General features: G+C 60.2%; 3 protein-coding genes across 9 annotated transcripts; 1 reads left to right on the forward strand and 2 right to left on the reverse strand.

Moving 5' to 3' along the window:
• Positions 1 to 4,357: 4,357 nt before the first annotated feature.
• PPP1R14B (protein phosphatase 1 regulatory inhibitor subunit 14B) lies at positions 4,358 to 6,657 on the forward strand. The gene is given in 6 exon segments (XM_005894150.3): positions 4,358 to 4,391; positions 4,394 to 4,500; positions 4,502 to 4,783; positions 5,813 to 5,896; positions 6,197 to 6,229; positions 6,318 to 6,657. Coding segments are annotated over 6 exon segments (609 nt in total). The 3' UTR covers positions 6,387 to 6,657.
• A 387-nt stretch (positions 6,658 to 7,044) lies between these two features.
• FKBP2 (FKBP prolyl isomerase 2) lies at positions 7,045 to 10,027 on the reverse strand. Of its 6 annotated transcripts, none has more exons than XM_070360138.1 (6): positions 9,252 to 9,334; positions 8,451 to 8,619; positions 8,019 to 8,131; positions 7,851 to 7,897; positions 7,286 to 7,321; positions 7,045 to 7,191 (listed from the first exon to the last, which is right to left on the reverse strand). In XM_070360138.1, the coding sequence occupies exons 1-6, from the start codon at positions 9,332 to 9,334 to the stop codon at positions 7,130 to 7,132; spliced, it is 510 nt and encodes a 169-aa protein (XP_070216239.1). In that variant the 3' UTR covers positions 7,045 to 7,129. The 6 variants fall into 6 exon arrangements, with proteins under 6 accessions (XP_070216239.1, XP_005894188.1, XP_014333192.1 ...); XM_005894126.3 differs by lacking the exon at positions 9,252 to 9,334 and adding an exon at positions 9,465 to 9,584 and having other exon boundaries at positions 7,048 to 7,191; XM_014477706.2 differs by lacking the exon at positions 9,252 to 9,334 and adding an exon at positions 9,338 to 9,456 and having other exon boundaries at positions 7,048 to 7,191.
• Positions 10,028 to 11,964: 1,937 nt separating this feature from the next.
• VEGFB (vascular endothelial growth factor B) lies at positions 11,965 to 15,395 on the reverse strand. Of its 2 annotated transcripts, none has more exons than XM_070360136.1 (7): positions 15,052 to 15,395; positions 14,482 to 14,524; positions 13,944 to 14,140; positions 13,705 to 13,778; positions 13,475 to 13,510; positions 12,994 to 13,128; positions 11,965 to 12,399 (listed from the first exon to the last, which is right to left on the reverse strand). In XM_070360136.1, exons 1-7 carry the CDS (start codon positions 15,109 to 15,111, stop codon positions 12,378 to 12,380), a joined length of 567 nt encoding a protein of 188 aa, XP_070216237.1. In that variant the 5' UTR covers positions 15,112 to 15,395; the 3' UTR covers positions 11,965 to 12,377. The 2 variants fall into 2 exon arrangements, with proteins under 2 accessions (XP_070216237.1, XP_070216236.1); XM_070360135.1 differs by having other exon boundaries at positions 12,994 to 13,229.
• Between the last annotated feature and the right edge of the window lie 190 nt (positions 15,396 to 15,585).

Consider the following 15,585-nt stretch of genomic DNA (forward strand, 5'->3'; position numbering starts at 1 on the left):
GGAGGGGTCAGAAGCCTCCTGGGTGTCCATGAACTAGGAGGGTTGAGGAGGGGCTCTGCCACGCCTGGCCCACAGCAGGTGCCCTGAAATCTGCAGCGTGCCAGGGACCTGAGCTGGAAGGCGCATGGGCACTGAGAAGGGTGGGGCTGCAGCCCCTCCCGCAGGGCTTGGCTGGGGGGGCTCCTGCCTGGGGGCCCCTGTGGGAGCCCCCCCAATACAGAGGCAGTAGCAGCAGCAGGTTTAAAGTAGAACTCATCCAGAGGGGCCAGCCAAGTCACCTAGAAACCCAGAAAGAGACGGAGCTGTTTCTGGGGGAGGAGGGGTCAGTCAAGGAGGAGGCAGCCCTACAGGCTGCCTTTGCCCCAGGCTCTCAGACCCCCAAGGGGAACCCTGCCTGGCACCGGCCATCCTCAAAATCCCCACCATGTTGGGCACCAACTCTAACCTAACAGATCTCCTAGCTTTTGGCCAAGGCCCTGTGGGTGTGATTATTATCTCTACTTGAGGCCCAGAGAGGGGAAAGGACTCGCCCAAGGACACTGGTGGCTCAGAGGTTAAAGCATCTGCCTCCAATGCAGGAGACCTGGGTTCGATCCCTGGGTCGGGAAGATCCCCTGGAGAAGGAAATGGTAACCCACTCTAGTATTCTTGCCTGGAGAATCCCATGGATGGAGAAGCCTGATAGGCTACAGTCCACGGGGTCACAAAGAGTCGGACACGACTGAGCGACTTCACCTTCAAGGTCACGCAGCTTGGTAGGAGGATTGCAGCCCTCTGTCTTGAAGGCCAGCTTCTGTTCTGTCCTGTCTTTACTCCTTGCCCTTGAAGAGACTGAAGATCCTTGTCCTCTCTCATCAGAGCAACAGAGCCATACCCCTCAGAGACTCAGGGACCACGAGGTCTCGCTGGGTAGCCATGCAGGGTAGAGATGGGCCTCTGCTTCCCCTAGCTTGGGTGCAGGTCTACCGGCCGAACCCAGTCTTTGTACTTCCGTCACTTTGTCCAGAAGTTGGAGGTTGTCAGAGGATGAAATAGGCAAATGGGTATGAGATGACCCCTGGGTACTGGATATCTAAGACAGTTGGATATCTAAGGAAAGGACAGCAGGTTGTGGAGATGCCAGGGAGGAGGGTGGAAAGGACATGGGTCAGCTCTGGGCCAGGAGGCCTGCCAGCCAGTGCCAGGGCCAGCAGGGCCTGGCGCCGTGGCCTGAGCTTAGGGGTAGAAGCTCTAGGCGGCAGCTTCTTGAAAAACAAGATGGGAGCCTGTTTCCTGGGCCTGAGGCCCTCCCCACCCACCGCGTCTCTGGAGGCCAGGGCAACCCCCATTAGAGGGCTCCATCCTCCTTGCACACTTTCTTCCTGCCTTAGTAATGGTAATAGGGTTTCTCAGCAAGCCGTTATGGTGGAAGGAACGCAGTCTTTCCGGCCTCTACCCTTGATTAAGGGAGCGGTCTCAGCCACGGGACCCTCCCTAGGGCCTCTGCTTTAGGAAGTGCTGAAAGCAGCCTCAGCTGCTCTCTGGGGGAGAGGGGCCAGGACCCCAGGAGAGGTGGGGCTGGGAAGGCTACAGCCTGGGGCTGGAAGGATGAAGAGCAGCACAGGGACAGGTTCAGACAGGAAACTAAGGGCTGGGATATGGTCTTGGAGCACCGACCTCAGCTGCAAATCACCAGAAGTCAGCGGAATCAGCCCCTTTGAAGAGGCTCAGGGTAGGTACGTGACTGGCCCAGGGCCTCTCAGCCTAGGGCAGAAGTAGGATTTGGACCCAGTTATTCCACTCCAAGATTTTGTGCTAGGCAGTCAAGCCTCCAAGGCAGCTGCAGGCCATCATGGCTGTCTACGCTAACATAGAGTAGGTGGCCATGGGGAGGGATTGGACAGATAGGGGAGTCAGCCTGAGGAATCTGGGAGTGTCCTGGAGGTGGCACAGAAGATAGACAGAGGGATTCAGGAAGAGCGTCCCTGGCTCTGTCTTCCCTGTTCAGCCTAGAGACCCCTCAGGGGACACCATGAAATTTGGAAATGACAGGAGGCCTTCCCACCAGCCTTGAGGGAAAGAGAGACAGGAAGATCACTGCTCAGGGTCATAGCATCTGGAGGGACAGAGCTGGGACTGGTCCCCAAGCCTTCATCACCTATAGGTTTCATTCTCACAGCGAACTATAATATAGCCTCCCTCTTTACTGCAAGCCTCCCCTGCCCCCACCATCCCCAGGCCTGAATCAGTGCTCCAGTTTAAAAAGAGCAAACCCACCCCTGTGGGGTGAGGTGGGGCATGGTGGGGAATTTGGATTTGGTAAATTGCTTCTCCCATCAGGCCAAGCTCAGAGTCAGAAGCCAGGCTGGGGATGGGACTCTCTTAGATAGGGTGGGTCCTGCCTAAACCACAGAAGGGTCAGCCCTTCCCTGGCCCCTGAGGCTGGCTGAAGAGAGACTAAGGCCCGAGGGGAGCTGGGGAGGGAGAAGATATCAGCCCATCGCTGAGCCACCTGAGTCATGTGCCCCCTGCTCAGGCCTTTCAGGGAGAAGCCCACCTGGCATGAATCCCACCACCACCATCACCACACACACCATTCTCAGCCACTGCCTCCTCCTTGTCTGTACTCTCCAACCTCAAGGTCAGCCTAAAGTCCTGGGTTTCACTGTGTGTGCAGCATCACGCCAGCTGTATGAACCTGGGCCAGTGTCAACCTCTGTCTGAACCCCATCTGCTGCAGAGGGTGTCTCTGGCATCCAGAGGGGCTGGGACTTAGTGTCTCTAGGACCTGGAGACTCTGCTTGGGACTGCAGAGGGTGAGCCTGTCCTCTGTGGTCTGTGGAAGCATCTGAAACGGAGTTGCACAACCTTGTGTGGCAGTAGGAGCAGTGACTTTGTGTCAGGGGGCCTGCGTAGACAAGCTGAGCTCCATTGCTATCTGGGTGTGTGACTTAACCTCTGTGGTGCAATCACTGAAACTTCCACGTCCTTTCCTATTTAATCTTTGCCACAACCTTCGGAGGAAATGGAGGCACACAGGAAGCCTTTCATTCGGTCATTTGTTCAACCAATTAAACACCGACTATGAGTCTGACCTAGGTGCTGAGAGTTCAGCAAGTCAGTTAATTTGCCAGATCCATGTGGTTTGAAGCTGAGCGGGTCCACTCAATCATGGGTATCAGCAGTAAACAAGGGCCAGACAGGTCTCAGCCTCACAGCGCTCATAGTTGAGAAGTGCGAGACGGACAATGAACCAGTGACTGAGAGACACTATTTAAAAATATAAAAAATCAAACTGGCTGCGGGAACAAGGCACAGGGTCTGCTTAAGAGAGGTGGGCCCGGTAAGGCCCTTGTGAGATCTGAAGGACAGAGGAAGCCGTAGGGCTGGGAATCTACCGGAGAGCTTGAGGTTCCCTCACGCTGGAACCGACTATGTGGAACTCGTATTAGGGTCAGCAGTTATTATTATCTTTATTATTCTGAGTACTGGCTCCTCCACTTACCAGTTCTTTAAGCCTCAGTTTGCACACACGAGATTGCGGAGTGCGGAGGACCGCGCCCTGGGGAGACCAGCCCTACGAGGGCGCTCCAGACAAGTTTTCCCCGCCCGGGCTCCGCTGTGGGGGAGGGGCAGCCATGCGGGGCAGGACTCTGTGAACTACATTTCCCACAATCCCATCCTCAACCGCCATCTTGGCCGGTGGGCGGTGGCTGCCTGGGGTCTGGCCCTTCAGGCCGCTCGGCCGTCTCAGCTCACCCACAACCTAGGCCTCCATCATGGGGTGCGCGGAACCCCAAGGAGGGGGGCGTCCAGTGACCTGGGCAGCGCCTGTCCGTCTTCTCCATCCCTCCACCCCCGGGAGCCCGGTCCACGTGTCTGTCAGCGCGAAGACGCCTCTTGTCCCCCCTCTGGCCGAGGGCCGGAGGACCCAGAAGGGAGGCGAGTGGCGCTCCCAGGTCTCCTCCTCGGACCTCTGTCCTGTATACAGTGCCCATTCCCCTCCATTCTCAGGCGGCCCCTATTTTTGCTCCAATGAGGACAGAATACTAGGTTCCCCATTGGAGAGTAAATCCTCGCACCGGGCGCTTAGAACGCCTAAGTGTAGGGCAGGAAGGTTAAAGGCAGAGGGGACAGCTAGGCCAAACCTCTGAGGACTAGATCCTCCCCTAACCCCTGTCCGGGGGCGGGGTAGGGGTGAGGGGCAAGCTACAGGACTGGCCCTTTAAGGGGGTGTGGTCGGGGGGCGGGGGAAGCGATCCAGACAGAGAAAGCGGCTTCGGCTGCGGCGGCTCGGGCGGCGGCCGCGGGGGACAAAGGGCGGGCGGATCAGTGGGGAGGGGGCGGGGCGCGGCCAGGCCAGGCCCGGGGGCTCCGCATGCTGCAGCTGCCCCCGGGCACCCCCGCCGCCGCCCTCGCCGCGGAGCCGCGCGGAGCCGAGCTCACGAGCTAACCCGATCCAGCGGCCCGGAGCCAGCCGGCGGGCGTCCGGGAGGCGGCGGCGCAGGGAGGGGCCCGACGCGCGCACGTGGCCCCGGCGGCCGCCATGGCGGACAGCGGCCCCGCGGGGGGCGCGGCGTTGGCGGCCCCGGCCCCCGGACCGGGGAGTGGCGGCCCAGGGCCCCGCGTCTACTTTCAGAGCCCCCCTGGGGCTGCAGGCGAGGGCCCGGGCGGCGCGGACGACGAGGGCCCAGTGAGGCGCCAAGGGAAGGTCACGGTCAAGTACGACCGCAAGGAGCTACGGAAGCGCCTCAACCTGGAGGAGTGGATCCTGGAGCAGCTCACTCGCCTCTACGACTGCCAGGTGTGTCCCCCACCCTGCGCCGACACCCTAAACCTGTTCCGATTCGGGCCTCCTGGAAACCCCACCTTGAGCCCGCCTGTCACCCGGCGTCAGTGGGCATCCAGCTTAAGCGCGCTCCCTTGCTCTCTGTACTCCCCGCCCCCAATGTATGCTCTTTCTTGTCTGACCTAAGTCACTTCTTTCTTATTCGCTGCCTTGGACAAGAGACCTGGGGCTAGTCTAGGCTGGCTGGGGAAGGAGAGCTACCTATGGCTTGCGAGCCTATACCAGTTTAAGGCACTAGCCAACCCAGTTGTTGGGGTTTATGTGTCTTGCCTGTTTCTAATGGGCTAATCTGGAGTCCATCTTGGCATGGGGGGCAAGCTAGCCCACTCTCTGGGTTCTGGTTCTCCACCCTGTGACTCCTTCCTTGCTCAAGTGGTGACTCAGGCCCCGGGGGCCAGGGTGGAGGAGTGGGCTTGCCCTGTGCTGCCTACCCTGGCCCAGCCCTGGAATGCAGTTGGCTCCAGACAGGAGAGATGCTTCCTGGGGGAGGAGGGTGGCAGGCACCCCCTCCCTCAGCAAAGCATGGGCTCTTTGTTTCCCCTTTAACCAGGCCTGGGTCCTTCCCACTGACCCCTCACCCTTCACTTCCTCCCCACTCCTGGGAAGCTATGACAGGTGTTTGGGGGAGGGGAAGGGGGCCTGATGAGTTGGGGCAGCTGGCCCTATCTGTGCTCTGGTTGAGATGGGGGACATAGAAGTTGGGGAGACACATCTGCAGGGTTCCCAGCCTAGGATCCCCAGCCCTAGCCGTCTGGCACCCAGGGTGCCCAACTGGCAAGGACAGGAAGCTCCCCCCCACATTGGGCAGTTTGCCTTGGCACAGGCCTGATCTGTTTTCTTCCTCGGAGCAGCTGCCGCTGTCTGCTGGGCAAAGAGGGCTGGCTCCCATCTGCAGTAGGGCAGGGGCCTCAGCCAGAGCCCCTCTCACACCCTCTCTCCCAACTCAGGCCGTTGTCTCTCCTTCCTCCCCCACCCCTACCCCAGGAAGAGGAGATCCCAGAGCTGGAAATCGACGTGGATGAACTCCTGGACATGGAAAGCGATGATACCCGGGCTGCCAGGGTCAAGGTAAGAGGGGCTGGAGGGCAGCAGGGCCAGGTCAGGGGAGCAGGGGCTAAAGGGCTGCAGGGAGGCGGTCTGCCCATTGTTGGGTCGGCAAGCCTCTGGAGGCAGGCCTTCCTTGATCTGCGGCAGTCAGCTCTATGATCTTCTTGGACTCAGCTTTGGCCTCCACCAAATGGGGCCAGTGGTACTTGCTGAGCTGTTCAGTAGCCATGGCATCTCCAGTGCCTTGGAACAGGGTGTGGGTGAACTCTAGGTCCGTGTTTTGGAGACTCACAGTTATCCTTTCTCCCCATGCCCCACTAGGAGCTGCTGGTTGACTGTTACAAACCCACTGAGGTAAGGAAGTGGTTTCCCCAGAGGGTGGAGGAGCTTGGGGTCCTGTCCTCCTGGGGTCTTGTCTCCTTAATGTCCTCCCTCCCTCCAGGCCTTCATCTCTGGCCTGCTGGACAAGATCCGGGGCATGCAGAAGCTGAGCACACCCCAGAAGAAGTAAGGGTCCTCGACCCAGCTGAGCGGTGGCTCCACAGGACAATCGCTGCCCCCCGACCTCATAGCAACAGCAATACCAGGGGGCCCTGCGGCCAGGCCTGGTGCCACGAGCAGGGCTCCCCGTGCCCCTGGCCCAGGGGCCTCTTCCCTGCCCCCTCAGTTTTCCATTTTTGGGGTTTTTTATTATTATTAAACTGATGGGACTTTTTGTGTTTTTATATTGACTGCGGCGCGGGCCCTTTAATAAAGCTAGGATACGCCTTTGGTGCAGTTCACAGGCTCGTCTGGTCTCTTTTAGGGGGGACACACTGCTCTCCGACTGCTGCCAGCTCAGCTTCTCCCCAGGTGACCGCAGGCCTTCCTGAGGGCCATGTAGCCATGGCGATAGCCCAGTGCTGGCTCCCAGACTAGGAGCTGGAAGTGGCTGGGGAGCTGGGGAGGAGCCATGCTGCTGCCAGCAGGCAGGAATACTCTTCCCTTCTGGACAAGGGCCACCATACCACCCAGGGCTTGGCCATTGTGACCTCCATGCTACTGAGCCTACTAGACCCCAAGGTTCTACAGCCCGGAAAGGAAAGGGAGGGATGGAAGGGGGTCGAGGGAGAGAGGAGGCTGAAGCTGCGGTTTCTAAGTCTCTCAGGGCCCACAAAGAAACACAGGCTCACTTCATGTGTTTTAAGTTTTTTTTTTTTCTTTAAACAGTCTGGTCCCTGATGGGGGCCTCTCCACCGCCCCTCTCCAGTTTGGCTACAGTTCTGAACGTCGCTCGATTTTGAGCAGCTCCACCTCAAACACCAAGGTTGCACCACCTGTAGGGGAGAGGTGGGAGCAGAATGAGAACTAGGGCCACCCGGAGATGGTATGGATGCAGCAGATGGGGAGGAGGGCAGAAAGGTCTATTACCTGGAATCTTTGGGGGAGCTCCCCGCTCTCCATACCCTGCCAAGATAACACAAAGAAACAGAATGAGCTGTGGCCAGGCAGAGTGAGGTGTTCCGCAGACATCCAGGCTGAAGCTAAGCCTCTACCCATCCTAGCACTAGGCCAGAAATGGAAATGGGAAAAAAAAAACCAAGGGGAAGTTAGTCGCTCAGTCGTCTGACTCTTTGTGATCCCATGAACTGTACCCTGCCAGGCTCCTCTGTCCATGGAATTCTCCAGGCAAGAATACTGGAGAGGGCTGCCAATTCCTTCCCAACCCAGGGACTGAACCTGGATTGCAGGCATCTTCTTTACCATTTCAGCCACCAGGGAAATGGGAGGGGGCTTGCTAAAGGTCAGAGAGTTGGCTCCAGAGCCAAGTGTCCCAATGGTCTTGCCCTGTCCTCACTGCTGGACAAGGCTGGACTTGGAAGTGGCGTGGACTGAATGAATTGAGTGGAGACGGATGCAGAGACTAAATCGGCCTTCACCCTACATGGGTAATACACCCTGAACTCCCTGTCCCCACTCCGAAAGAGCCTCTTACCCAGCTCTGATGGAATCACCAGCTTCCGCTTTTCCCCCTCACACATCCTGCAGGACAACACATGTTCAGCATGTGGCAACAACCAGGCTCCTTGCTCCCTCCCCCCATCCCTGGGGCTTGCCTCCCACAGTTTACCTCCTGGACCACAGCCGTGGCCCCACGACTCACCCTAGCAGCCCCTGGTCCCAGCCCTTGATGACCTGGCCTGTGCCCAAGGAGAAGACAAAGGGCTGGTTCTGGGGCAGGCTGCTGTCAAACTCTGTTCCATCTTCTAGCTTCCCCTGTGACACCATGGGAAGGCCAGTGAGGAGGGGGGTCTGCTCTGACACCCCCACCCCCAGTGCTCTTCCCATCAAGGTGGCACCCCACAGCATTGGTGGCCATAGTCCCAGCAGGAGACAGAACGTTGGGCAGCTCACAGTACACTGTCACTGCTTGCTGATGCCAACCTGGGAGTAGACAGTGAAGAGCAAGACAGAACCATGCAGAGTAGATGAGAAGACCTGCCCAAGAGATCCACCTTTTGGCAGAGAAACCTGGCTCCCGGTTCCTTTCATGTCCCCAAAAGCCCCGCCCCCAAAGCTCCACCCCTTCACCCACCGTATAGTGCATGTGCAGGACGTCCCCTTTCCTCGATTTGATGGGACAGTGGTCTACCCGTTTCTTGACTCCGATCTGCAGCTTCCGTTTGCCCTCGGTCCCTGTGGCCGTGACCAGGGCGCTCAGGCAGATGGACAGTACTGTCAAGACCCAGCTCAGCCTCATCTCTCTGTGGGAACAGACCCCGACCAACCAACCGGGGGAGAGGAACGGGAGGGCATGGAATACCGGCAGGTACCGGGAGGATTCCACCCCACCGTGGACACTGCCTGCCCCTGGGGATCCCCTTGTTCGGGATCACCGCCCCCTCCCCCAGGCTCCACGGCCACACTTACCAGTCCAGTGAGAAGGGGGCTTGCCCGAGGACCCCAGCAGCGGGGAGAGGGGGTCAGGGGAGGCCACAGCAGCCAGGGTCCCGCCCCTTTGCTCACCCCCTGCCCTTCCGTCCCTCCCGGTCCCCAGCTCTGCTCTTCAATTCCCACCCGTCCCCTTCCGCAAAGTCCAGACCCTATCTGGCTGCAGAGCGGTTGCCCCGACCGGGCGACCCCATTCACGCCACACCCAGTTGCCTCCCGCCCAGCACACCCACACATCTGCGGCTGCCGCAGGGGGTCGGCCCCGAGGCACCCACACGTCGCCACTGGGTGGCTCCGGGGAGCCCTTGTCCTCCGGGGGTACCCCCCAGGCTGAGCCTGTGCCTCCGCCCGAGGCGCCGCCCCAACTCTGAGCCCTCGGGGGCCTGCGGGGCACCCAGACTGGTCCCGTGTCGGGTGGCCGCCGAGCCCGCTCCACCCACACCACCTCTCCCGGGGGAGTTCTAGGCCTACCGCGTCCCCAGGCACGGCCACCGCGGAGACCGCCCCCGCGTGGACGCCCCGGGCCATTACCTGGGCCTACCCCTTCGCTAGGCTCCTTAACCCCACCTTTTAGAGGGCGTGGTTCCGCCCCCGACCCTGTATCCCCGCCCCCGACAGAACTAGACCCCTTTTCCTGGACCGTAGCCGCGCCACTCACCGGCTGAAGCCCCGCCCCCAGCGCCTGGGTTCCTTCCTCCTCGGCCTCCAAACCCGAGGCTCCTCCTTCCGCCTCTTCTAGCTCCTCCTCCAAGGGCCAGTCTCCACCCCGCACCGGTCCTAGCCCCGCCTCCAGGCCTCGAGCTCCGCCTCCCACCGGCGCCAGTTGAGAAGTTCCACCCGTTGCCGTTAGACTTCCCGCCCCAACTCCCGGAGTCCCGCCCCTTGAGACGTGAGAACCCTCCCCCTGCGGCATCCCAGGACAGCTCGGAACCCCCAACAGTCAATTTCCTCGTGACCTATCCCTCGTTGACACTCGGAGCCCCAGCCCGCTCCTGCCCCGCCTGATCCAGTCTTCCCTCTTGTACCCCGGCTCCCCCCAGCCCGGGCTGTGGCCCCCGCTCACCTCCTCGCCGCGCCCCCGGAGTCAACCCCAGTCGTGCCGCCGTCTCTGCGCAGGCGCGTCATCGTCGCCACCAGACCTGGCCACGCAGCCCGCCCTCATTGGACCGTGCAAAACCCGCGGCCAGACGCCCACTGGGGTGGTTTCTTCCCTAGCCACGCCCCCGAGGCACCATGTGACCTATACGTCACCTCCGGTGGCTTTGTAGTCCTTAAGGTAAGGTGAAAGTGACTTCCGAAAGGGCCGAAGGCACTTCCGTTTAAGGTGAAATTAAGGTCAGGCGGGCGCGGGTTCCCGGAGGGGGTCTTGAGACGCCATTTTATGTCGCCCCCAGCTTGACGCTCCTGATTGCCCTTGGGCCTCTTCTGACCCACAGTCCTCAGTTGCTGTGGAAAGAGCCTAGCTTCAGAGTGAGCCTTGGGTTTGAATCCTGGGTCTGCCACTCATTGACTGTGTGACCTTGAAGAAGTTTCTTGGCCTGGTGACTCGGGCTTGATAACATCGACCCCACAGGGTCCCTGTTGGAGTCCCCCAGTAATGTGCACAGCTAGGCCCACAGCAAATGCGCTTAGCTTTTTCCTCTTCCAGATCCAGGCCTGCTTCTGCCCGGGGCACAATAACCCTGAGTCATGACTGCAACGGTCCGGCTGGGTCCATTCCCCATCCAGACTTATTTCCAGTCACTTCAGCACCCAGGAAGAAACATGTGTGTGCTTAGTCGCTCAGTCGCGTCCGACTCTTTGTGACTCCATGGACTATAGCCCACCAGGCTCCTCTGTCCATGGAATTTCCCAGGCAAGAATAGTGGAGTGGGTTGCCATTTCCTACTTCAGGGATCAAACCTGCCTCTCCTGCATTGGCAGGTGGATTCGTTTTCACTGGTACACCTGGGAGGTTCCACCAAAGTAATGAACCTGCAGTTGTGCTTAGACGCTCAGTCGTGTCCGACTCTTTGACCTCATGGACTGCAGCCCGCCAGGCTCCTCTGTCCATGGGGATTCTCCAGGCAAGAACACTGGAGTGGGTTGCCATGCCCTCCTCGAGGGGATCTTCCCAACCCAGGGATTGAACCCAGGTCTCTCACATTGCAGGCGGACTGAGCCTGCAATTGAGAGGCAGCGAAACCTAAGTTTAATGTTAGGGAGATGGATGATCTGAGGCCAAATCCTCAAGTCAATCAGCCTTTCCGAGCTTATCTCCTCAGTTGAAGAAAAGATGATCACAACAATGACCTCAGAATTGAGGGCTTGGTGAGAAGGCACATACAAAGCACATGCTCATTGGACAAGCTAAATGGGTTTGGGAGGTCTCACTCTAACTGAACTTTAGTCTCTTCTGGTTTAACGCCACTCTTGGTTTGGGCCTAACAAGATCACTACCCCTTCCTCTATGACTTCAGAGAAGGCCTCCATTAGGTAACTGCTTTGGGGTAAACCCTGCCCTGAATGTTCTGCCTTGGTGGGGCAAAGTACTGGTGGCCAAGGTTGCCTTTCAGCTCACCCCCTTCCCACTGAGCCCCAGGGGCACTAGAGGGTGCAGGTGGAAAGCTGACCACTGAGTTTGGGCTGGGTCACATAAAGGTCAGGGGAGTACCAAGTAGAGCATGGGGAGGGGAGCCCAAGGTGCAAGGGAGGCGAGAGTGAAGACTGCAGTTGAAAAAATATGGAGTTAAGCTACATGAAGCAAAAAGTTGCAAACACAGAGTGTAGCCTGGCAGGGAAGATGAATGTTCTTTTCTATTACATGACTCTTAACTTTCTTGGCACCCAAGGGCCCAGACCACAATGATCATCTGCTCCCTCTGTGTGCACATGTGAGGCTCAGGAAGAGGGGCAGTGACAGCTGAGGTGTCACTTGGCAGAGGTGAGTCCCACCTCAAGCTCACTGGCCATCTCCTTCCAGAAAGGAACCCTTGTGATGGACACAGGAGCAGGACCCGTTAGCGCAACATGAAAGTGAAGAATGCACGATTCTGGCACTGTGACTGGTTGTGGGGGGTCTTTGGACCTCATCTCCTCCAAGCTCCGTGTCAGTACAATGCAGACGTTGATGTCCAAACCAGCCAGCCTGGACAGTGACAGACAGTGACACAGGCAGGGACAGTTCCTTCCATCTCTTTTATCAGGACTGGGGTTCACAGTTCCTGCGCTGAAGCCCAACTCCCACATTTTTGTAGAGGATTGGGGTCTTCTCAGTGAGGGGACAGAGGAGCCAGCTGTTAGATGCTCACTTGTACAAGGTGGTTAAAATCTGAGTCGGGACCCCATTCTCTTCCAGGTTGGTATGTGACCCCTCTTGGTCTCCTCATCCAACTCTGTCCACGTTGTTGGATGGCAGCCTTGGAGAGACAAGGGGCAGCTGGAAGGCCCTCCAAGAGGCCCAGGTCCCGGAGGAGCTTCTGCCCAGGCTGAGGTCTTGGCGACTGGACGGTTCTCACCAGGCTGCCCTCCTGCCCTCTCTGGGGGGAGGGCTGTGAGGCTAGGGGCCCCACTGAGTCTGAAAAGCAGTTTGTCACCTTCGCAGCTTCTGGCACCTGAGAGGGGAAGAAGGGGTCTGTTCACGCTGGCCCCAAAGCTCAGCCCCTGTTTCTCTAGACGCACCCGCTTGTTACCTTCTGTGAACCCCATTCTCCCCTAACACTCCTGGGAAGCCCCAGCTGGCCCGGCCCACACAATGCCACCCCATGACCCCGCTGTGGAAGGGAGGGGTGGAGAGAAGCGCCTTGGACGAGGGTGGACCAGGGTTCCACTACATCTCCTGGCCTGCCGGAGCCTGTAAGGTAGAACATCAACGTCTACCATAGGCGTTTCTGAGACGGTTCAGAGCAGGAAGGCTGTCTTTCCATTGACACTCCTGGTGATGTCACCTCTTCCAGGATGTCTCTAGCCTCTCAAAGATGATGTCAGGTACCGCTCACCACAGCCCTTGACATCCTCTGTTGGCATCATGTGTCTGACTCCCACATTAGAACAGGAGCCTTGTTTTTGCTGACCACAGTGCCAACTAGGTGCTGGGTCAATATTTGTTCAACCCGGTCAAAGCTTCCCTTTCCCTGGCTCTTCTCCCACCGGCTGGCTCACCTGGACCTGCTCCAGGAAGGGCCTGGACACCACTCCCAACTCCTCACCTGCAGGTGTCTGGGTTGAGCTCTAAGCCCCGCCCTTGACAACGGAGGAAGCTGCGGCGTCGGCAGCGGCAGTGGCAGGTCCGGGGGTCAGGGCGCTGGCGGCGCTGGGGGCAGCGTGGGCAGAGGGGCCTGGGGCTGGAGTGGGATGGGTGATGTCAGCTGGGGAGGGTGCTCCAGGGGCAGGGTCCCAGCCCGGAACAGAGCGGGGCTGGGGACGGTGGTGGGGAGTGGAAGCCCTAGGAGGAGAAGCAACATGTCTCGGGTGGGAAGGAAGTCTTCCCAGGGGCTGGGGTCAGGGAAGAGCACAGAGTCTTGGGGAGCAGAGAAAAAGGAGGAAGGTGGGGACAGGCCGGGGAGGAGAAGGAGGGGAGGGGACCACAGCTTCCTGACACACCCTAACACCCCCTGCCCCAGCCACATGTGACTTTCTGGGCACTAAGCTTGGGCTCCAACCCCACCCCAGCAAGAGCCCAGGACTCACCTGTCTGGCTTCACAGCACTCTCTCGTTTTTTTGGTCTGAAAAGTAAGAGAGACAGACAGAGACAAGGACAGAGAGGATCAGGAAGCCAAGCATTCTCCACTCTCTTGCCCTCGATCCCAGGCCTGCCCCGCTCTACCCTTGGAAACCTTGTCCCCGCTGCGGTGTACCGCCCACCCAGCACCCCCTAAGCCTGATCTCTGCGAACTCCGAGGTGGGGCCTCACTGGCACCTGCATTCACACTGGCTGTGTTCTTCCAGGGACATCTCCCCCAGCTGACTGCTTGGGTACTGGATCATGAGGATCTGGGCTCAGGAGAACAGGGAGAGACACAGTGAGAGAGACGGGAAGGGGGCGCTCCAGGGCTGGAGGGATGAGAACACCTTGCCCACTGCCCAGGGCTCTGGCCGCCACCCCCTCAGTCCCCAGAATGCCAGCATCCATCCAGGCACACTCCCCTTGCCCCCTACCTGCATTCGGACTTGGTGCTGCCCAGTGGGCACGCACTCCAGGCCATCGTCAGGGCAGCAGCCGCCACAGCGCTGCACTGTCACGCAGCTGGGCACCAGTTGCTTGGCCACAGTGCCCATGAGCTCCATGTTCAGGGGCACCACCACCTCCCGCGGCTGGCAGGTGGCACGAGCATACACGTCTATCCATGACACCACTAGGGGCAGATGAGTAAGGGTTAAGTCCCCCAGAGTTTCCTGCAGCTGCCCCCTGGCTCCTCTGTCCCTGCGTCCAGAAGCTGTTCTTAGTTCCCCCGTCACAGCTACCCTCCACTAGCTCCCGCTTCTGCCCACCCAATCTGTCTTCCTTGCCCTGTTCATCCAGATGCCAGGCATCCCACTGCCTCAATCTGCTCTTCTGTGAAATGGGCAGAATTAAAGAGTTTGCATCTTACAGAGAGGTTGTGATTACACAAGATGAGAAATACATGGAGTCTGCAATCAGGGCTGGAAGCAAATGTTCTGAGCGCCGGCTGGTGCAAAGTTCTGTTACTATTACCTTTCTTCTGGTGACCAGGGGCATCAGGCTGGGAGACGGGGGCCTGTAGGAGAGAAGAAATCTGGACCAAGATGCACTCCAGGAAGGGCTTGGCAATGTCTTTCTCCCCAGGGCTCTGCCCTTGCAGTCAGGAGGCTTCAACTCCCCTCTGACAGTTTTCCAAACTGCTCTGTTCCTGGGGTCACTCTAGCTTTACCTGTCCTCTCCACGCCACCTGGGACCTGCCCCGGCTACTACCCGCCAGGCCCGCTCTGGCAGCAGCCTCGAATCTCCAAGCCTGGAGTCCGGGCTAGTTCTCCAGGCCCCAGATCAGGAAGGGGCACAGTGGGCGCCGAACCGCGTCCGCCAGGCACGGAGGCGGCCCCGCCCCCGGCTGCGCCCAGGGGACGGGGTGGGGCGGGGGAGTGGCCCGGGAGTCTGGCGGGCGGGCGAGGAGGGACTCCTCCCGGGGGATGCCCGGGCTGGGCTCCCGAGACGCCGCCGTGGATCCCCAAGAACCCGCGCCTTCCTACTTCCGCCAACCTTGAGAGAGGGCACGGCGCGCGGGCGGGATGTCTCGGACGCACGTACCTGGGCGGGGGCCAGCTGCAGGAGCACGGCGAGCAGCAAGCGGCGGAGCAGGGGGCTCATGGTGCCCGCGGGGGCCGCGCGCCGGGGGCGCCCGCATCGCCCTAGCCGGGCGGCGCGGGGGGCGGCGGCAGCCAGAGCCCCATGGCGCGGGCCCGGGCGCGGCGGGCGGGGACCGGGTGCGGGGGGCGGCTCCTCCGCGGCCCCCTCCCGAGCCCTGGGCGCAGGCAGCGCAACGCAACGCAGCGGCGGCGGCGGCGGCCGAAGGAGCCGAGCGGGCGGGCGGCCGGTGGTGGCGGCGGACGGCGGGGACGGCGGGGGCGGCGGGGGGCCGGGCCCGGGCTGGCGGGCGGGCGGCTCATGTGACCCAGACACGCGCTCCCCACCGGGGCGGGGGCGGGGCGGGGGAGGGGGGGCGAGGCCGCCGGCGGGGCCCGCCCCCTACACACACACACACCCACCCACACACACACACATACACACACCCACACACACACCCCCCCTCCCGCCGCTGCAGGGGAAAGGGGACGCACCGCC

This window comes from Bos mutus, chromosome 22 (assembly GCF_027580195.1).
Source record: "Bos mutus isolate GX-2022 chromosome 22, NWIPB_WYAK_1.1, whole genome shotgun sequence".
Lineage (NCBI taxonomy): Eukaryota > Metazoa > Chordata > Mammalia > Artiodactyla > Bovidae > Bos > Bos mutus.